General features: G+C 48.7%; 1 protein-coding gene across 3 annotated transcripts in view; it reads left to right on the forward strand.

The window, feature by feature from the left end:
* LOC118215714 (NT-3 growth factor receptor-like) overlaps window positions 1–16172 on the forward strand; it is a 202327-nt gene that overhangs the window by 102269 nt on the left and 83886 nt on the right. For all 3 annotated transcript variants that reach the window (XM_035396676.1, XM_035396677.1, XM_035396678.1), the window contains one exon: window positions 2781–2883. In XM_035396676.1, the coding sequence (XP_035252567.1) occupies window positions 2781–2883 (103 nt within the window). The remainder of the gene's footprint in view (window positions 1–2780; window positions 2884–16172) is intronic.

A 16172-nucleotide genomic window follows, 5' to 3' on the forward strand; every position in this document is an offset into this window, starting at 1 on the left:
GTCAGTCCTCTCTGCTCTTCTTGCACTTACTGTGTCTCATGGGACAGTCCAAAAATATGAGAAGACTTATCAAACCAGGGCAACAGCACCTCCAATAATACTCACTCACTCATCTGTGTAAGCAAGGGTTCAGCCTCTATAGCACCATTCAAAGTTTTTTTTGTTACCCTTACTTATGTGCTCTGAGGTCCCGTATCCAGGGCAACGAACATTGCTTCCACGTTTGCTTAGTATACAATTATAGTTAGCTAGATTATATAGCAGCATAAAAAAGTATTACAATTTTTTGACACAATACAAGTGTCTTAGATTAAAATATTTTCCAAAATATTATTTATTTTGTTTGTATTGAACTTCCCTTGTAGTGTAGGCTATAGCACAGTAGAATATATTGCTCCTGTGCTTAAGACCAGAGACTCGTGTTCCCTAGGGGGGATAAAGTGAATTGCCTGGTCTTGGGAGTATATAATTGCGTATTAAGGAAAACATACACTGGGCAGTGCCCATTGCGTATGTGTTCACGTATTATACTATTACATAGCTAGACATTTTATTATTACGGCTGCAGTGATTAACATATTAATCCAAGTCGTTGATCAATACACGCATTAGCTGAATAATTTTCGAGAGACGACGATCAAATTTTCATTTTTTTTTTACGTATTAAAATTACGCATAATATATTCGTCAGACAATACAGTAATCAAAGAATATGTTTTTTGTTATTTATTGTTCTTTTTAATATGCATTTCAAAACAACCAAACGGAAACATCGTAAGCTGTGGTGTGGCTGTTGGGAGCCCATTCGAGCGGCAGCGCACTAAAACGTGCCTGTGCAGTGAATACAGAACACAACATGGCAGAAAGAGAACACCTAAAATGTCCGCCGTTTGAATTGTAAAGAGAGCTGAATCATGCGCAAGGCCCTAGAAGCCATCCTATATTGTGAATGCAGTCATAGTTAAAAGTTCTCGACATGCAAACCCCTTTAACTGTGGCTTTATTCACTATATAGCACAGTGTCAAGTGCATTATTGCCTTTATGAAAAGGTTACTACATTTAAGAAATATTAATGCCACTTTTTCATTAAACCAATTGTGGCAAACACGCCTGCCACAGGCCACCGAAGTGGCTTTCCTTGGGGCCCTCCAGCACAGAGACACAGGGAGATGACGTTCAAACAGTCCAGATTTATTTCACGAGGGTTTGGCAAGATGGTAACAGCCAAAGTGAGCAGATGTAACCCAGCCATGACCGAAGCTTCCTGGTGTGGGTGGGGATGGCAGATTTAACCTGTGCGTAGTGATTACCTCACTACGCACAGGTGCAGCCACTCCTGTTCCTGGGTCCAATTAGCCTGGCCAATTATGTAATTCTTAACCAATTATCCAATTGGCCAGGTCTAATTAGCTTGACCCAGGGCAGGTGTGGCTGCTTACACCAGCCATCCCCACACCACACCAATATTTTATTAAGCTATTCATTAATGCCTCCATTCTGCTGGAGTGTTTAGTCTCTGGATGTATATATTGTGAATGAACAATGAAATGCAACAGAATATCAACAGAATGTCACTTTGCTAACGTTAGCCATCTAAGCTTGTACTGCCACTAGCTAACATTTCTGCTCCCAGTACTGAAATGAGTCAGCTGTTTAGGTTCTTTTTAAAATATATTTGTTCCTTGGTAATACCTACAACCAATGAAAAGTCACTTTATAAACACTGTCCTTGTAGCTGTCCTCTGATAGCTACCTAACAGAGGCAATAGGCTGCATAATGTTGTTGGTTCAGTCTCTCTAATAGTGATATTTTGCATTAGAGGGTGATGAGGCATATGACATCATAAATGCATATTGCAGATTTTTGCATGGACTCAGCCATTTTGTCAATCAGCAAACAGGACCGGAAGTCTCACTTGCTGTTTCTCATAGGCAGTGTGACAAATGTGAGCTAACATTTACCCTTGAGTTCCCATCTGAGCTAAGCATTAGCCCGCCATGGCTGGCAGGCTGACTGAACATGTGCTGCTTTTCATTGGTTGCATCTCATTTGCAACTGAAATGTGTTTTGTAAAAAAAAAAAAAAAGAAGAGATCAACAGAAACCGTTTTTATGTGTTTAAATATGAACAAGGACAAGGTAAAGACAAGCAATGCTGAATAACTTGTTACAGCAGAACCCCACGTGGGATTCAAACATGCAACCTCCTGTTTGAATAGGTTCTGACTGATGCAAAGCCATCCCTGCTTGGTGTAAAATGCAGGCGTGTACCTGGAGGTTCGACGCTCACGTTGGTAATAAACAGCCAGCAGCGGCTAAGTCAGCACCTTTTAGAGAATCGCAGTCTCACACGGTCAGGCCCAGTCTGAAAGCATGTTTGTGTTTGCTTGGCGCAGAGTGCAGAGCTAAGCTTTAATTAAAGCCTCCGTGGCACAGTCTCCCGGGCGAATGGGGAGGCCCGTTCACTGGTTCCCGTGCAGATCCGATATCCCACGTTTCCCCTCTGCTCGAATGACCGGTTTTCACCCATGTTCGGAGCGAAGTTCTTTCTTCATATGCTTGTACGCTTTTGTTGGTGACTCGCTTTGTTGAAAATTCAAATTTCACTGGCATTCAAAGGGTTAAAGATGCATGCTTGCTATGTTCTTGGGGGGGCATCTGTATCGGCATCAATGCCTTACCTGCCTCAGTGCTGGGGTGGCAGTAAGAGCAGTGCTGTTTTGTGGGGGCGGGGTGGTTGTTTTTCTGATGGGGCTCCTCCTCTCTCTCTTTCACTCAGGTGTCCATCGCGGTCGGACTTGCCGGGTTTGCGTGCGTGCTTCTCCTCGTACTTTTTGTTCTCATCAACAAATATGGCAGACGCTCCAAGTTCGGGATGAAAGGTAAGAGCCGTTGTGTCTCCAGTACACCTCCGTTGGGGCTCTGTTTCTGATTGTATGACTGTGAAGGGTAGCGGCACAGAGTCTCCAACGCGCCTCCATTGGGGCTCTGTTTCTGATTGTATGACTTTGAAGGGTAGCGGCACAGAGTCTCCAACACGCCTCCATTGGGGCTCTGCTTCTGATTGTATGACTGTGAAGGGTAGGGGCACAGAGTCTCCAGTACGCCTCCATTGGGGCTCTGTTTCTGATTGTATGACTGTGAAGGGTAGGGGCACAGAGTCTCCAGTACGCCTCCATTGGGGCTCTGCTTCTGATTGTATGACTGTGAAGGGTAGGGGCACAGAGTCTCCAGTACGCCTCCATTGGGGCTCTGTTTCTGATTGTATGATTTTGAAGGGTAGCGGCACAGAGTCTCCAGTACGCCTCCATTGGGGCTCTGTTTCTGATTGTATGACTGTGAAGGGTAGGGGCACAGAGTCTCCAGTACGCCTCCATTGGGGCTCTGTTTCTGATTGTATGACTGTGAAGGGTAGGGGCATAGAGTCTCCAACACGCCTCCATTGGGGCTCTGTTTCTGATTGTATGACTGTGAAGGGTAGGGGCACAGAGTCTCCAGTACGCCTCCATTGGGGCTCTGTTTCACAGTGTGTGACTACGAAAGGCTGGCAGTGACTGTGAAACGTCGCCACGTCCGCCCGCCTGACACGTCTCCTTCCTTGGCGTCGTGCTAACGCTGCTCATCCGCCCGCGAGGCTGTTCCGCGGTTCAGCCCAGGTCTCATTTCCTGCGTCTCTCTTTCCGCCGCGTTCTCTCTCCCACCCCCCATACCCCCCACCCCCCCCACCCCCCCAGTCCGTCTGGCGGACGGAACCCGTTCGACTGGTGCGCCGCGCGTCTCGCTACCGCTACTGATCGTTTTTTTTTTTCTCCCCTCCTCCTTTCATCTCTTCCTGTTTATTCCTGATGCCGTCGCCGTCGCCTTTTCAAGGCCCCGCTGAAAGGATGAAAGGAGAGGCCGCTCGCGCAGGTGCCCATTAAGCCGCGCGCGTCCGCTCACGCGCGAGGCGCGTTTGAAAATGCTCCTCGCTAACTCCTTGAGCGGCCGCGTTGATTCTCGCGCGCTGTCGGCGGTGCCGTCGGCGAGAAGATTATATCAGCGCCGCACGACTTGGAACACGATGTCCGCGGCGACGCTGGTTAGAAGATAGCATCGGCAGCGTTACCGCTTAGAAGATAGCATCGGCGGTGATATTTATCAGACCATGATGTCAATGGCGATGCTGGTTAGATTATTGCAGTGGCGTTATTTGCTGGAATATGATATCGGGGCGATATTGCTTTGAAGATGACATCATTGGTGGGAAGATATTGCTGGGAAGATAATCACAGAGAGCTAGTATTTGTCGCAGTTTGCCTTCTCTAATCTCCTTTGTCACTCCCTCTTAATTCTGAGGTGTTGAATCGAAAGAGAAAAGCCCCAGAGGATTAAAGCGCTAACCGCGGTGCAGGTTTATGTCGTTATTAGACCTGAAGAGAGCTGTTTGCTGGGCTGGTTGTTGCTTTTGTTCTTTCTGCTGTAAAAATGTTTGTTGCTGGAGACGAGACGATCTCCGGCACATTAATGAGGGAGGAGCCGGGATCCCGTCTCTGATGGGACCCTGGAAGGCCGGGAGCTGACGCGTCCCTCTTCCGGAGGAGGAACGGGGGTTAATCCGGCCCCATGCAGTTTCAGCTTTTGTTTTGGGTTGGGTCCAAGCACTGCTCATCAGTGTTGGCTTTGCCTGTGATATTCTCTCTCTCTCGCTCTCTCTCTCTCTCCCCCTCCCTCCTTCCCTCTCTCTCTCACTCTCTCTCCATCTCTTCCTCTCTCTCCCCCCTCTCTCTCTCTCTCTCTCTCTCTCTCTCTCTCTCTCTCTCTCTCTCACTCTCTCTCTCCCTCTCTCTCCCTCTCCCTCTCTCTCAGTCTGTGTGATGAGTGTGCTGTTCTGCATGCCGCTCGGCGCGTAGGCGAGGCTCGCGGTTAGCATTGCAGTCACGGCGGCGCTGATGAAGGTCGGCCCAGGCTGCCCGGTTCCCCGCTAGCCGGCTGGCTGGAGTCGCGGAAAGGGGGGGGGGGGGGAGAGGGGGGGGAGAGATTCGGGTGAAGGAATGAGCAGACAGGGCTGTGAACTCCTCAGATTCCTCAGACTCCTTCATCGGAAAGGTCAACACCCGATCAATATGACCAGTGCCCCTAGCAGCCATGGTGAAAAGAAAAGCAAAGCAGAACCGCTTGCACGCTTACATAAACCGCTTGGGCCGATACTGGATTCCGATTGGCTCACAGACATGCCACTCGAGAGGTGGGCGGGGATGCTCCTTTGCTCACACTGGGCACGGTGGGCCTGCGGAGATTGATTGGCGTTTAGACGTCAGCGGGGCGCTAATCGGCCGCTTGACCCGACGTTAGCGGCGTTGGGATGCCCTGCCGGCCTCGCTCTCTTCCTGAACACGCTCGGGCGGCGCGGTGCCGAGCGGAGATCCCCCCCCCTCCCCCCCCCCCCCCCGCCCGCCTGCGTTTGGACTGGCCGCCGTCCACCTTCACTTGTCTCCCTGACTTTCTCCTTTCAGTTCGGCTCCTCCCCCTGGAGCCCCCCCCCCTCCCCCCTCCCCACCCCCAGCATAACGAGCGATGAGAGCCTTCAGCGAAGAGGATAATTAAAAGCAGATTAAGCGGACGCCATCGTCACCTGCAGAGACTGGCAGTACAGTGGATAGCGATGGCAGGGTCAGGGTATTGGGGGGGTTTCTGTTCTGGAAGAGTACCTGGGGGAGGGGGGTGGCGGAGGGTGTTTTCTACCCCATTTCCCCTCCAGCTGTTAGTGGGCTTCTGCCACAGCCACGCTGGGTTTCGGGTGAGTGCAGGGGGAGGGGCCGAAGGGCAGCTCGGTGGGTGGAGCTTGGGAGGGGCGGAGGCAGAGGGACAGGTGTGGTGCATTTCTGTCTTCCTTTCAGTTAGATTCCTAATGGAGAATTCTGCAACGGTCTGCACCCCTCCAAAGCCCCACCCCTCCAGCAGACCAGCTGACCCCAGCACACCCCCACCCCCTCAACACATCCGCTCTCGGTGTAGTGTAACGCGGCAGTGTAGTACAATGGGTGAGGAGCTGGTCTTGTAACCTTGAGGTCACATGTTCAATTCCCAGGTAAGACACTGCCTGTTGTAACCATTGAGCAAGGTACTTAACCTGCCTTGCTTCAGTATGTATATATATCCAGCTGCATAAATGGATGCAATGTCAAAGGTTTTGTGAGTCGCTCTGGATAAGAGCGTCTGATAAATGCCTGTAATGTAATGTAAGTCAGGCACAGTAAAATCAACTCTTGCAGTGTACGTACTGAATGGTCCCTATTGGACTCATATGCACTCTGTCAGAGTGGTGAGGTGCTACCGCTGCTTGTTAGCGCTGAACTTGGGCTGTGGCCCTACATGTACGCGACTCGTACTTCTGAAGGAATTATTAGTTTTATTGTAAAACTGAGGGATTAAGATGTTTCTGTTTCTCTAATTCCTCCATGGCTCCGCGGTGCTTCACTTGACTTTAAAACCAGCGTAAAATTCTGCTGGGAAAAAAAATATTGGCAGGACTATCTATTAATATTTCTTGAGATGTAACGCGTTGCAATTTCTTATGGTAATCAGTGGCAGCTGCTGAGCTGTAAATTGAGGAGGCAGAAAATTTCACCTTAAACTGTTTGTTGGTCTTGACCTGTTTTCAGTCATTTTCCTTGATTAACAAGCTTGCCAACCGCCTGAATAATTTGCAGGTAAACACACAGCTTCTTTCTTCACGTCATGTTAAGGAGATTAAATCATACAGTCAGTTTAGAAAAATCAGTTTATTCACTTAGTACACTTAACAAAAAAAGACGCACCAGTCTGTTAACTGCTGCAGAAGTTATCTAACAAAATTTGCGCTTCAGGATCATTTAAATCACAAAATCAGTGTATTGCTGATCTTTGTCGTGAATATGAATTTGAGTATGAATGCGTGAAAAAGAAGAGTACGCGTATGCAAAATTATTAATAATGTGAACAGAAGTGTGCACAATTTTGCGATGCAGATAAAAAGAATTTTATTTCTCACCTAGCCTAATTTAGGAGAATTGGCTACATCTGATGGTATCAGATCAGTGAGTGATGATGAGTATTTTGTGACTTAATCGCTGAGTTGTTAATCAAGGAATATTATTGAAAACAAGTCGAGACCAATAAGGGGAAGGGGAAGTTTAAGGGGAAGTTTTCTGCTGCCTCAAGGTTTCTGCTGACTTAGCAGCCGTCACTGATCGCAATACAGTCTGATTATGTTAAATTGTTGCACATGCTAGTTTTTTATTCCCCTCACCATTGTTGTGTCACCACCCTTGCAACCTTACCTCGTGGTTTTTAAAGGGATAGTTCACGTTCTATGTTTGAAACCTTTTCACTTTTAGGGTATGTTTTGATTACCGGTGTGTGATGAAGGACATTTTAGATTTAAAAGCTTCCGGTGATTGGCTAGCTATGGGTAGTACAGGAACATTCTGGGTAACCCCATCCCCCCTGTGTCAGTGAGGCCTCGATTCTTATGCCGCGACGGCCGCGGCGTGAAAGTTGGAGAAACGTTTCGCGGCGCTTCAGCTCGCGGCTTACAGGAAGTCGGTCGGCCAGCGCGGTTAGCGCCGCGCTACCGTTAGTCTCACCTCCGCGGCGACGCCTCCGCTTTCCCTACGCCGGCGCGAAAAGGCATCGCAGCTCTGAGGACTCGGCGGGTCGGAGGTGTCAGAACCTGAATTTATCCGCCGTGGAGCGTTTCCCTCGCTTACGCGAGCCGAGCACGTTTTTTTTTTTTCTCTCTTCCCTCAAAGTTTCTGAGGCGGTTTGATCCGAGCAGGCTTTTTGACAGTTTTTTTTGTGGCCGGCTTTTTCTCTCGCACTGGCTGTGTTAACACCATCCCCTAGCGTGTCGCCCGGAGAGCCGTGACGGGCGGAGCGGCTGATTGGTTGCCACCCCCCCCCCCCCCCCCCCCACCAACCCTCTTCCCCCCCTCCCCCCCCTCCAGCAGGGGTCTGGGGAGCCTGTTCCCGGGCCAGAACCATATTGGATTTTCCCTTCACTAAATCATCCTGCCCGCCTCCCCCCTGCCCTGCCTCCTGCCCCTCCTCATTGTGGTGTGATCAGTCTGTTGTGGAGACTCCTGTAAAGTTGCGCTGTTTGTCTGTCGGGCCGGCTGGATTCCTATTAATCCCAGGGTCGCCGTGGCACCCGCCGTGCCGCTCCATCGATTTACTCGCCGCTCAGAGCCGGCTTCCTTCGCTCGTCCTCTTTCTCCCTCTCTCTCGCGCGCTCTCTCTCTCTAAATCGCGGGCTCGTTCTCTTTCTCCCTCTCTCTCTCTCTCGCGTGCCCTTTCTCTGAATTGCAAGCTCGTTCTATTTCTCTCTCTCGCTCTCTAACCCAACAGCTTGTTCCAAGGGAGGCAGGTTAGTATAACTGTTAGAGAACTGAGCTTGTGTCCCAAAAGTCGCGGGTTCGATTCCCAGGTTAGGGTGCTGGTGTTGTACCCTTGAGCGAGGTACTTAACCTGCACTGCCTCAGTAAATATCCAGCTGTGTGAATGGATACTGTGTAAAAAAATTGTGCAAGTTGCTACAGTAAGTGTGCCTGCTAAATGTGACATAAATGTTCGCTAGTGAGAGATCTTGTCCCCCTGGTGGAGGGGGGGGGAGAAGATTTAACCAACCAGAGTGCCTGACTGCCTTTTGGAACAAGTATTGCCCTGTAGAATGAGTTTCACTGGCAGGGAATGAGGAGCTTTGCCAGGCCCTTTAGGCTCTGTGCTGTCCTAACATTACGTGGGCCTGGCTCCCGAGCTTATCATTTCTGGCCATTGAACAGAAACTGCACCATTAACATCAGATGTTACTGGGACCTTCAATCCACCATTACCCTCACTCTGACTAATCGTGGGCTCCCATTGGCCGCTTACTTACTTCAGCAGAGAGCTCTGCTTCACGTGGTTTCTGTGGATCCTCCACTTGTACTCACAGGGCTCACAGTCACCTGTGAAGGGACTCACGAGTCACTTACACTCCACAGCAGCTTTGCAGGAGAAATGCACAGAGGGAACTCTTAGACATCATGGCATGGACCAGAATCACTGAGTGGCTATCATTTTACTTTTAATTGAGGATTCAATATGTGTGTGTGTGTGCATGAGTGTGTGTGTGTGTGTGTGCACGCGCGTGCATGTGTGTACCGGTGTGCGTGCGCATCTGCTTGTGCGTGTATGTGTGTGTAAGTTCTCATGCACATATCCTTATAATTTGCCGTGGTCACAGATAATCACATTAATTTTGTGTGGATTTATTGGTTTGCCTATTTTTTTTATTTTTATTTTTTTGTTTTTTTTCTTGGCAACCTACCTGTAACAGTTAGTTGCATATTAATTTGGACCACACTTTGTGAATAAATGGCTAAATGTATTATTAATATAATGGATACGTATCCTTCAGTGTGAGGGCCAAAATGTTAAACCCTCTTGACTCCATTCAGGTAAATATTCATAGGTGTAAATGAATAGCTGCATGTTGGGTTTTCTCCAGAGTCTCATTATTGTGATTGGGACTTGGGGACTCCGCTGTTGCAGGGTTAAACCATGACAGATTCAGCTAGTGATAAAACTCCGGAGAATAAGGGAGGCTATTAAAGAATAAAGGAAAGAGGGGGAAGGGAGAGCGAGAGAGAGGAGAGGGAGAGGGGGAGGGGAGGGGGGTAGAGTGCGAAAGCACAAATGGTTCCATTAAGCATCTTCAGGTCTCACTATATCTTGCAATAGATTCTCTGCCACGGGGGTAATTGAATAAAATTGCATTTTTTTTTGTCTTAACCAATAGCCTGTTATCTTAATAAAATCTCATTTTTTTATGCGCGTGTCTGGAGCGCTCTAATGCGTGGCAGCCTTTTAACCCGTGGCGGTAATTCCGCTATCGTTATGTAACCGCGGTGAGAAAGCGCGGCTTTGTTTGGCGCTCGGTGGTCGAGGGTGGTCCGCCTCGTCTCGCCCCGGTGATGCAGCGGTCCGTGGTCGCCTCCCCGAAGAGCGTGTGCGTCTCAGGAGCGGTTAGCCTCTCAGCATCGCTCCTGTCCCCGTATGAGAAGCCCTTTGAAAACACTGGAGGGAACATGCATTCAGACAGCAGAGACATCAAACGCTCTGTTCTTCCTGACATTATTTATTGGCACAGAAGTACTCTGTGTACTGTTCTTTATATATGCAGTACTTGAAAGGACTATTGTTTTATATAATAATATAATAATAATACTGATATTAATAATAATAATAATACTACTACTACTAATAATAATAACAACACCAATGATAACTAATAATAATAATAATAATAAGTTGTTGTTGTTGTTGATGAAGATGTTATTGTGGATGTTCTTCTTGTTGTTGCAGCTTGTTTTTAGTTATTTATTTTCCTCAGTATTTTAAGGTACACCCACAGTACACTTAAGGGTTTGTTCGTGAGGTTGTATACCCTTATTCTATTGTGAATTCTGCCAAGTGCACAACAGGTTCTCGAAAATATGTTCTGTGCCTTTCATAGCGTGACCTCATTGGGTAATGTTTGAGAAACGCGTCATACAATGATACCAATATATGATGGTTAAGGCCGAAAGCTTGGCGTCTCGTAAAATATGCTCCTGGACAGAATGTTCCAGTTGTAAGCTCTGGATTAGCTTCTATGGCTGTTAGCCACTGCATGGTACTGGATGCTCCGTCAGTCCTTTTTGTTCTTGCCCGAGTAGATGCAATTGCTGTCGAATGTATTATTGATATATTCAAAAGGAAGATATTTAACTGACATGTTAATCCATGATCTGGCAAGTCTCAATGGGGCTGTTGCTGGGCAGATAATAAACAATTAGACTAAACAAACAGCACAGGCTATTAGCCAAGACTCCTCGGTCATAGATGGCCCACCTTCTGGGCTAATCCTAGGGTTCGGCGCTATCACTTAACGGCTGTGATTTCGATCTGTAGGCCGACTTTCAGCCAGCTGTGCTTGTGCTTTAGTTGTCCAGGGAAGCAGACGCTTTCTCAGACCGGAATAACTCACGTGTGAATTCATGCAGGTGACGCAATATCTATACTCCCACCCTCATCCCTACACCGAAGGAGATTTTTCCGAACTAAAACATTTCCGCCCCTTCTGTTCCTACTTTCGGGTTCTGAAAAGTCATGAATGAAATACGGTCCTGCGGTATTTTCATGCTATACTCAACTACTCAGCGGCTCATTTGAGAATTAGTGCCTTGTTCTTTTGGACAGGTCTACAAATTTGCCTTCAAAGAAGAGCCGCTGAGAGAAGTTTGATAGCAGGTCCTTATTTAATAAAGTGAAGAGAATTAGCGCCTGACCTGGTTGAGCAGGGCGGAACACGATGACTTCTTTTCCCAATGTGCTTTTTTATGGTTTCAAGTTTTAATTGGAACCATGTTCAGAATCACGGATCACTCGTTTGAAACGACGCAGACCAGCACACACTCACGCCAAATGTTCGATTTGCTAGATTCAGCCAAATTCAGATTAAAAAAGGAAAAAACAGCAACGAGCCTTTACAGGAAAGTCTTCAAAAGACAGTTTAGAAACGTTGCCAGCTGATGCTGTCATTAGCATAATCCTGTCAAAAGGGAATTATTTCACACTTAATTAACTTCAGAGGAATTAAATTAAGTGGTGGTCTGAGAACTCTGAGCATATCACCTGCTTGTGAACCCTGTGGTTATCCAGATGGGCCCTTTTTTTGGCAGATCAATACATTTGCATACCGATTGGATGTTATGAAGATTACCGCATAATGGCCTAGAATACTACTGTCCAATGAGCACCTTCAAAAGCACCAAGGCAGGATGCTTGTGTGCTCCAGGCTGACCTGGATGGTTATCCGGACAGGCCCTTTATTGGCAGATGAAGAAATTAGCATCCCTATTGGATGTTACGGAGATGGCCTCATAATGGTCTGGAATGCTCCTGTCCAATGAGCACCTTCAAAACGGCCAAGGCAGGATGCTGGCGTGCCGCAGGCTGACCTGGATGTCAGGCGGCGATGCGTGCCTGGCGAACCAAAACAAGGCGGGAGTGGTTTTCTCTGATGGCCGTGTGACTAACGGGGTACATTCAGGTCTCTGTCTCCCCGGAGTAAACACTCACAGCTCTGTGCCGCTCCTGCCCGCCCTCGCTGTCCTCATCTTGGGCTGACAGGCCGCTGATCCCACGAGGCCTGTCACCGACCCTGTCCTTCCCCTCCTCCGGATTATGGTACCCATGTAAGTGGGGGGGGTGGGGTGGGGGGGGGGGGGGTGGTGGTTAGCGCACGCCGCGGAAGCAAAGTGCATTGTTCACGTCTGAGTGGGTTTGGGCCAGAGGAAGGGCAGGGGAATAAAAATCTGACTGGGTCCCTCTGCTCAAGCCCCAGTGCTCCTGCTGCCCCTACGTCCAGGACAGGGAGATTAGACTGGATATGTGCCTGCATGCAGGATAGAGAGATTAGACTGGAGCTGTACCTGCATGCAGGACAGAGAGATTAGACTGGAGCTGTACCTGCATGCAGGATAGAGAGATTAGACTGGAGCTATACCTGCATGCAGATAGAGAGATTAGACTGGAGCTGTACCTGCATGCAGGATAGAGAGATTAGACTGGAGCTGTACCTGCATGCAGGACAGAGAGATTAGACTGGAGCTGTAAGGAACTGTGTAGAGAGTGTTTCTGTGTGTATAGTCCATGTGTCCAGTTATTTGCTCTTATTGATTCCAGTATTACTGTGGAAATACTTATCCCAGTATTCCTGTCAACCTTTCCATCTCAGAAGGGAAAATCAAATAATTACAACAGCTATTATTAACACTTGTGGCTAATATGCACAAAACAGACAGAGAGATATGGACAGCTTATTTTATTATTGTTGTTATACATTAAGTAATAAGCAGACGGCCTTATCATGGGTGAGATACATGTGCAATGCGCTTTGTCAGGACGAAGCGGACGCTGGTGATTTAGAGGGTCTGTGTGAGCGTCGGTGCTTCTGAGCCGTGTGTTTCTGAGGGCCTGAAAGGAGCTTTTACTCTGTTCCCTGCAGTCTTCCCCTACTGCGCTCTGATTATGATTTTTTTTTTAAAGAAATCGGTTCATCGGGAACTTAGTTCCTGAAGTTGGGAGTTAAAAATTCTTTAGTCAAAAAAGGGGGGTGGTGGAGGCTGGGGTTATGCAGGGTTTTGGGATCCTGTAGCTGAGGTTTTATAGATTTTGTAGAGAGCTTTGGAGGGTTTTGAGTTGAGTGTTTAGGAGCTGTAGCTAAGGGTTTTTGGAGCCTGTTGCTCAGGGTTTTTGAATGCGTAGAGTTGAGTGTTTCAGGCCAGTAGATGAGGGTTTGGGGTGCTTGTAGTTGAGTGTTTTGCGTCTCCAGGGTTTTTGGGTGGTTTGTAGTTGAGTGTTGAGGATCTGTAGCTAAAGGTTTTGTGACCTGTTTCAGGGTTTTAGGTGCTTGGAGATGAGCATTTTAAGCCTGTAGTCGAGAGTTTGGTCTGTATTTCATTGCTTAGGGTTTGTTGCTAAAGGTTTTTAGGGGCCTGTAGCTGAGGTTTGGGGGGGGGGGGGGAGGCTGCAGCTCTGGGTATTTATATATGGGACCTGTAGCCGACAGTTCCGTTATCTGCTGAGAGTTGAACCACATCATTCACCCTCGGCACGACTTGTCCTATTTTTTGCCGAACGACGGCATTGTTTAGGCCTGCTTTAGCACCCTCCGTTCCTCTAAACCATTACTGAAATAGCGTTAGCCGGCTGTGCCGAGCCGAAAGAGGTATTTACTGAAAATGGGCAGGCAGGTAATGTGGGAGCAGGGTGCGCTAGCTCAAGTCCTTCAGAACTCTGGAGCACCTGTCACCTGTGCCTGTATTTACCCAACCGGGCCTTTTTTTACACAAAGTGCACTTTTTTTTTTACACACTGAAGATGAGCTGTTAGCCCGGTCTTGAGCCCAGACAGAAAGGTATTCTGTCTACACCAGGGATCATCAACTCTGGCCCTCGAATCCAAATCCAGCCTTGGTTTTCTTTTCTCCCGGGTAATTAGCGCTACTGATTGGCCAGACTGTCTTCACACCTGACTCCCAGGCAAAGGGAGGGTGGAAAACCAGCAGTTCTTGGCCCTCGAGGACCGTGAGTTGCTGATCCCTGGTCTACACCTTCCTGAACCTCTTACAGGACGTCGCTGTCTTGACAGGAGTTCCTGTTCCAGCACCAGGTGTAAATTAGTGGTTAACTGACTGGAGAATTCAAATGCCTGCAGGGTCTGTGGACTTCAAATCAATCAAATTTTATTAATATTGCGTATTTCACAGCAATTGTCACAATACGCTTCACTGACAACCCTGGCCTAAACTCCCACAGGAGCAAGACTAAAGCAACAGTGGCAAGGAAAAAACTCCCTGTGGCAGATGGGAAGAAACCTCGTAAGGAACCAGGCTCAAGTGGGAAACCCATCCTCCTCTGGCTGGCTTATGGGAAAAATACATGTCCATCACTGGACTCAGTATATGTCACCCTGTTCTCAGAGTTGCATTTCTTGACTGTTAAACATTATGTGTTGTTGTTTATTGTATCAGTGTTTATTAAATTATGGGACGGCACCCAAAATGGGTTGCGGGAGTGTATGGTGTGAGGTGGGTTCTGGATTGAGTCTTCAGGCCTCCACGCTATGCTAGTATGTGTATCTGATGGGTACCTGAAAGGTACTACACTTCTAATTTGGATCCCGATATTAAAATGTTACAGAACGAGTGTTATATATAATTTTGCTCAGTCTGTTAGACCTCAGGTGACAGGAGGAAGGAGAGGAAAGGGCGAGGCACACAGCGACTCTGCTCCCCGCTTTCTCGTGGAGAGGCTGTGGCGTTCCTCTCGTCCTGGATAAGCAACTGGCCGCGTAACCAGAGGTTTACTGGCTTCAATTCTCTCTATCTGTGTCATGTGCGTTCCTCATTGGCCCATTTTCTTTGGCCTGGCCTGCTCTGATTGGCCCGTTTCTCATCAGCCCATTTGCATCGGTCAGTTCTGTTGCGTTCACGAGTGGCTTCGAGATTCAAGTCCCTCCTGAATGGCCAGATGCCTAAGTGCTGTCGCGCGATGTCATTTCCTTCTGACAGATACAGTACGATACCGTCTTTCCCAGCAGAGCTGAGCTCCTCCATATTTAATTAGACAAAATGCACAGGGATTTGAAAATGGAAGCGACCGGTTTTTTTTCCCTTTCTTGCTGCGGCAGGCGCTAGAACCAGATGGCCGTTTGAGTGCGGTCGGATGCTTTTTTCATGAGCGCTGGAGAATCTGAGCGTGTCCCGCGTGAGGTACGGTCCCCAGCGAAGCTCTCGCGGTTTAGCTTTGCGGGTAAAACCGACGCGCGGTCGGGCTCGTGTCAGAGGTACGGGGTTTTTCTGTCGTTGCCCGTTCTTCCGCGTTCCCGCCGCCATCTCCGGAGCGCCCGGCTCTCCGGGCGGCCGTGGATCCCCGCGCCCGTGTCCGCCGCGCGGTTTAGGCCGCGGTGAGCGACCCGGCGGCTGCGCTCGGCCCGGGAGACGCCGCACGCGTCCGAAAGGAAGCCGAGCGCTTCGGCGCGGAAACCGCGGAGACGGACGCGGCCGTGCCGAACCGTGGCAGAAGGCTCCCTGGAGCTCGCATTACAGGCCCAGTGAACAGAGAGCCCACCGTGTGTGTGGTTATCGGAGCCTCCGCATCAAACCAGCACGCCCTTAAAAACCCTCACCACCTGGCAACAGCCATGCCAGTGTGTGTGTCTCTGGGGCAGGAAGGCTCTTTCTCTCTCTCTCTCTCTCTTGCTCTCATGCTCTCTCTATCTCTCTTTCCTTCGCTCTCGCTCTGTCTCTGGCCAGTGGATACGTTGTTGAACCAGTGGATTCAATTGAGTTAAAATGGCTTCCCTTCCTGTTGAAAACCTCCTGGGCGTCTGAGTGGTGGTGCGCTGTTGAATCTTATTATGCCAGTGCTGACTGTCGCCAGGAGTCGCTGAGTTGATGGGCCGTCTTGCCTCGTCTTGCACTCAACAGCGCCCCCTCTGGTCTGTTGCTGCCTGCGATCTTAGTTCTCACTCAGTTCACCGGCAAAGAGGCTGTGCCAACCTGACCAGGTATGAGTTTTGCAGGAAGTTCCACATACACACCACAGGAATTCCTTGATCTTCACCA

Source organism: Anguilla anguilla, chromosome 16 (genome assembly GCF_013347855.1).
Source record: "Anguilla anguilla isolate fAngAng1 chromosome 16, fAngAng1.pri, whole genome shotgun sequence".
NCBI lineage: Eukaryota > Metazoa > Chordata > Actinopteri > Anguilliformes > Anguillidae > Anguilla > Anguilla anguilla.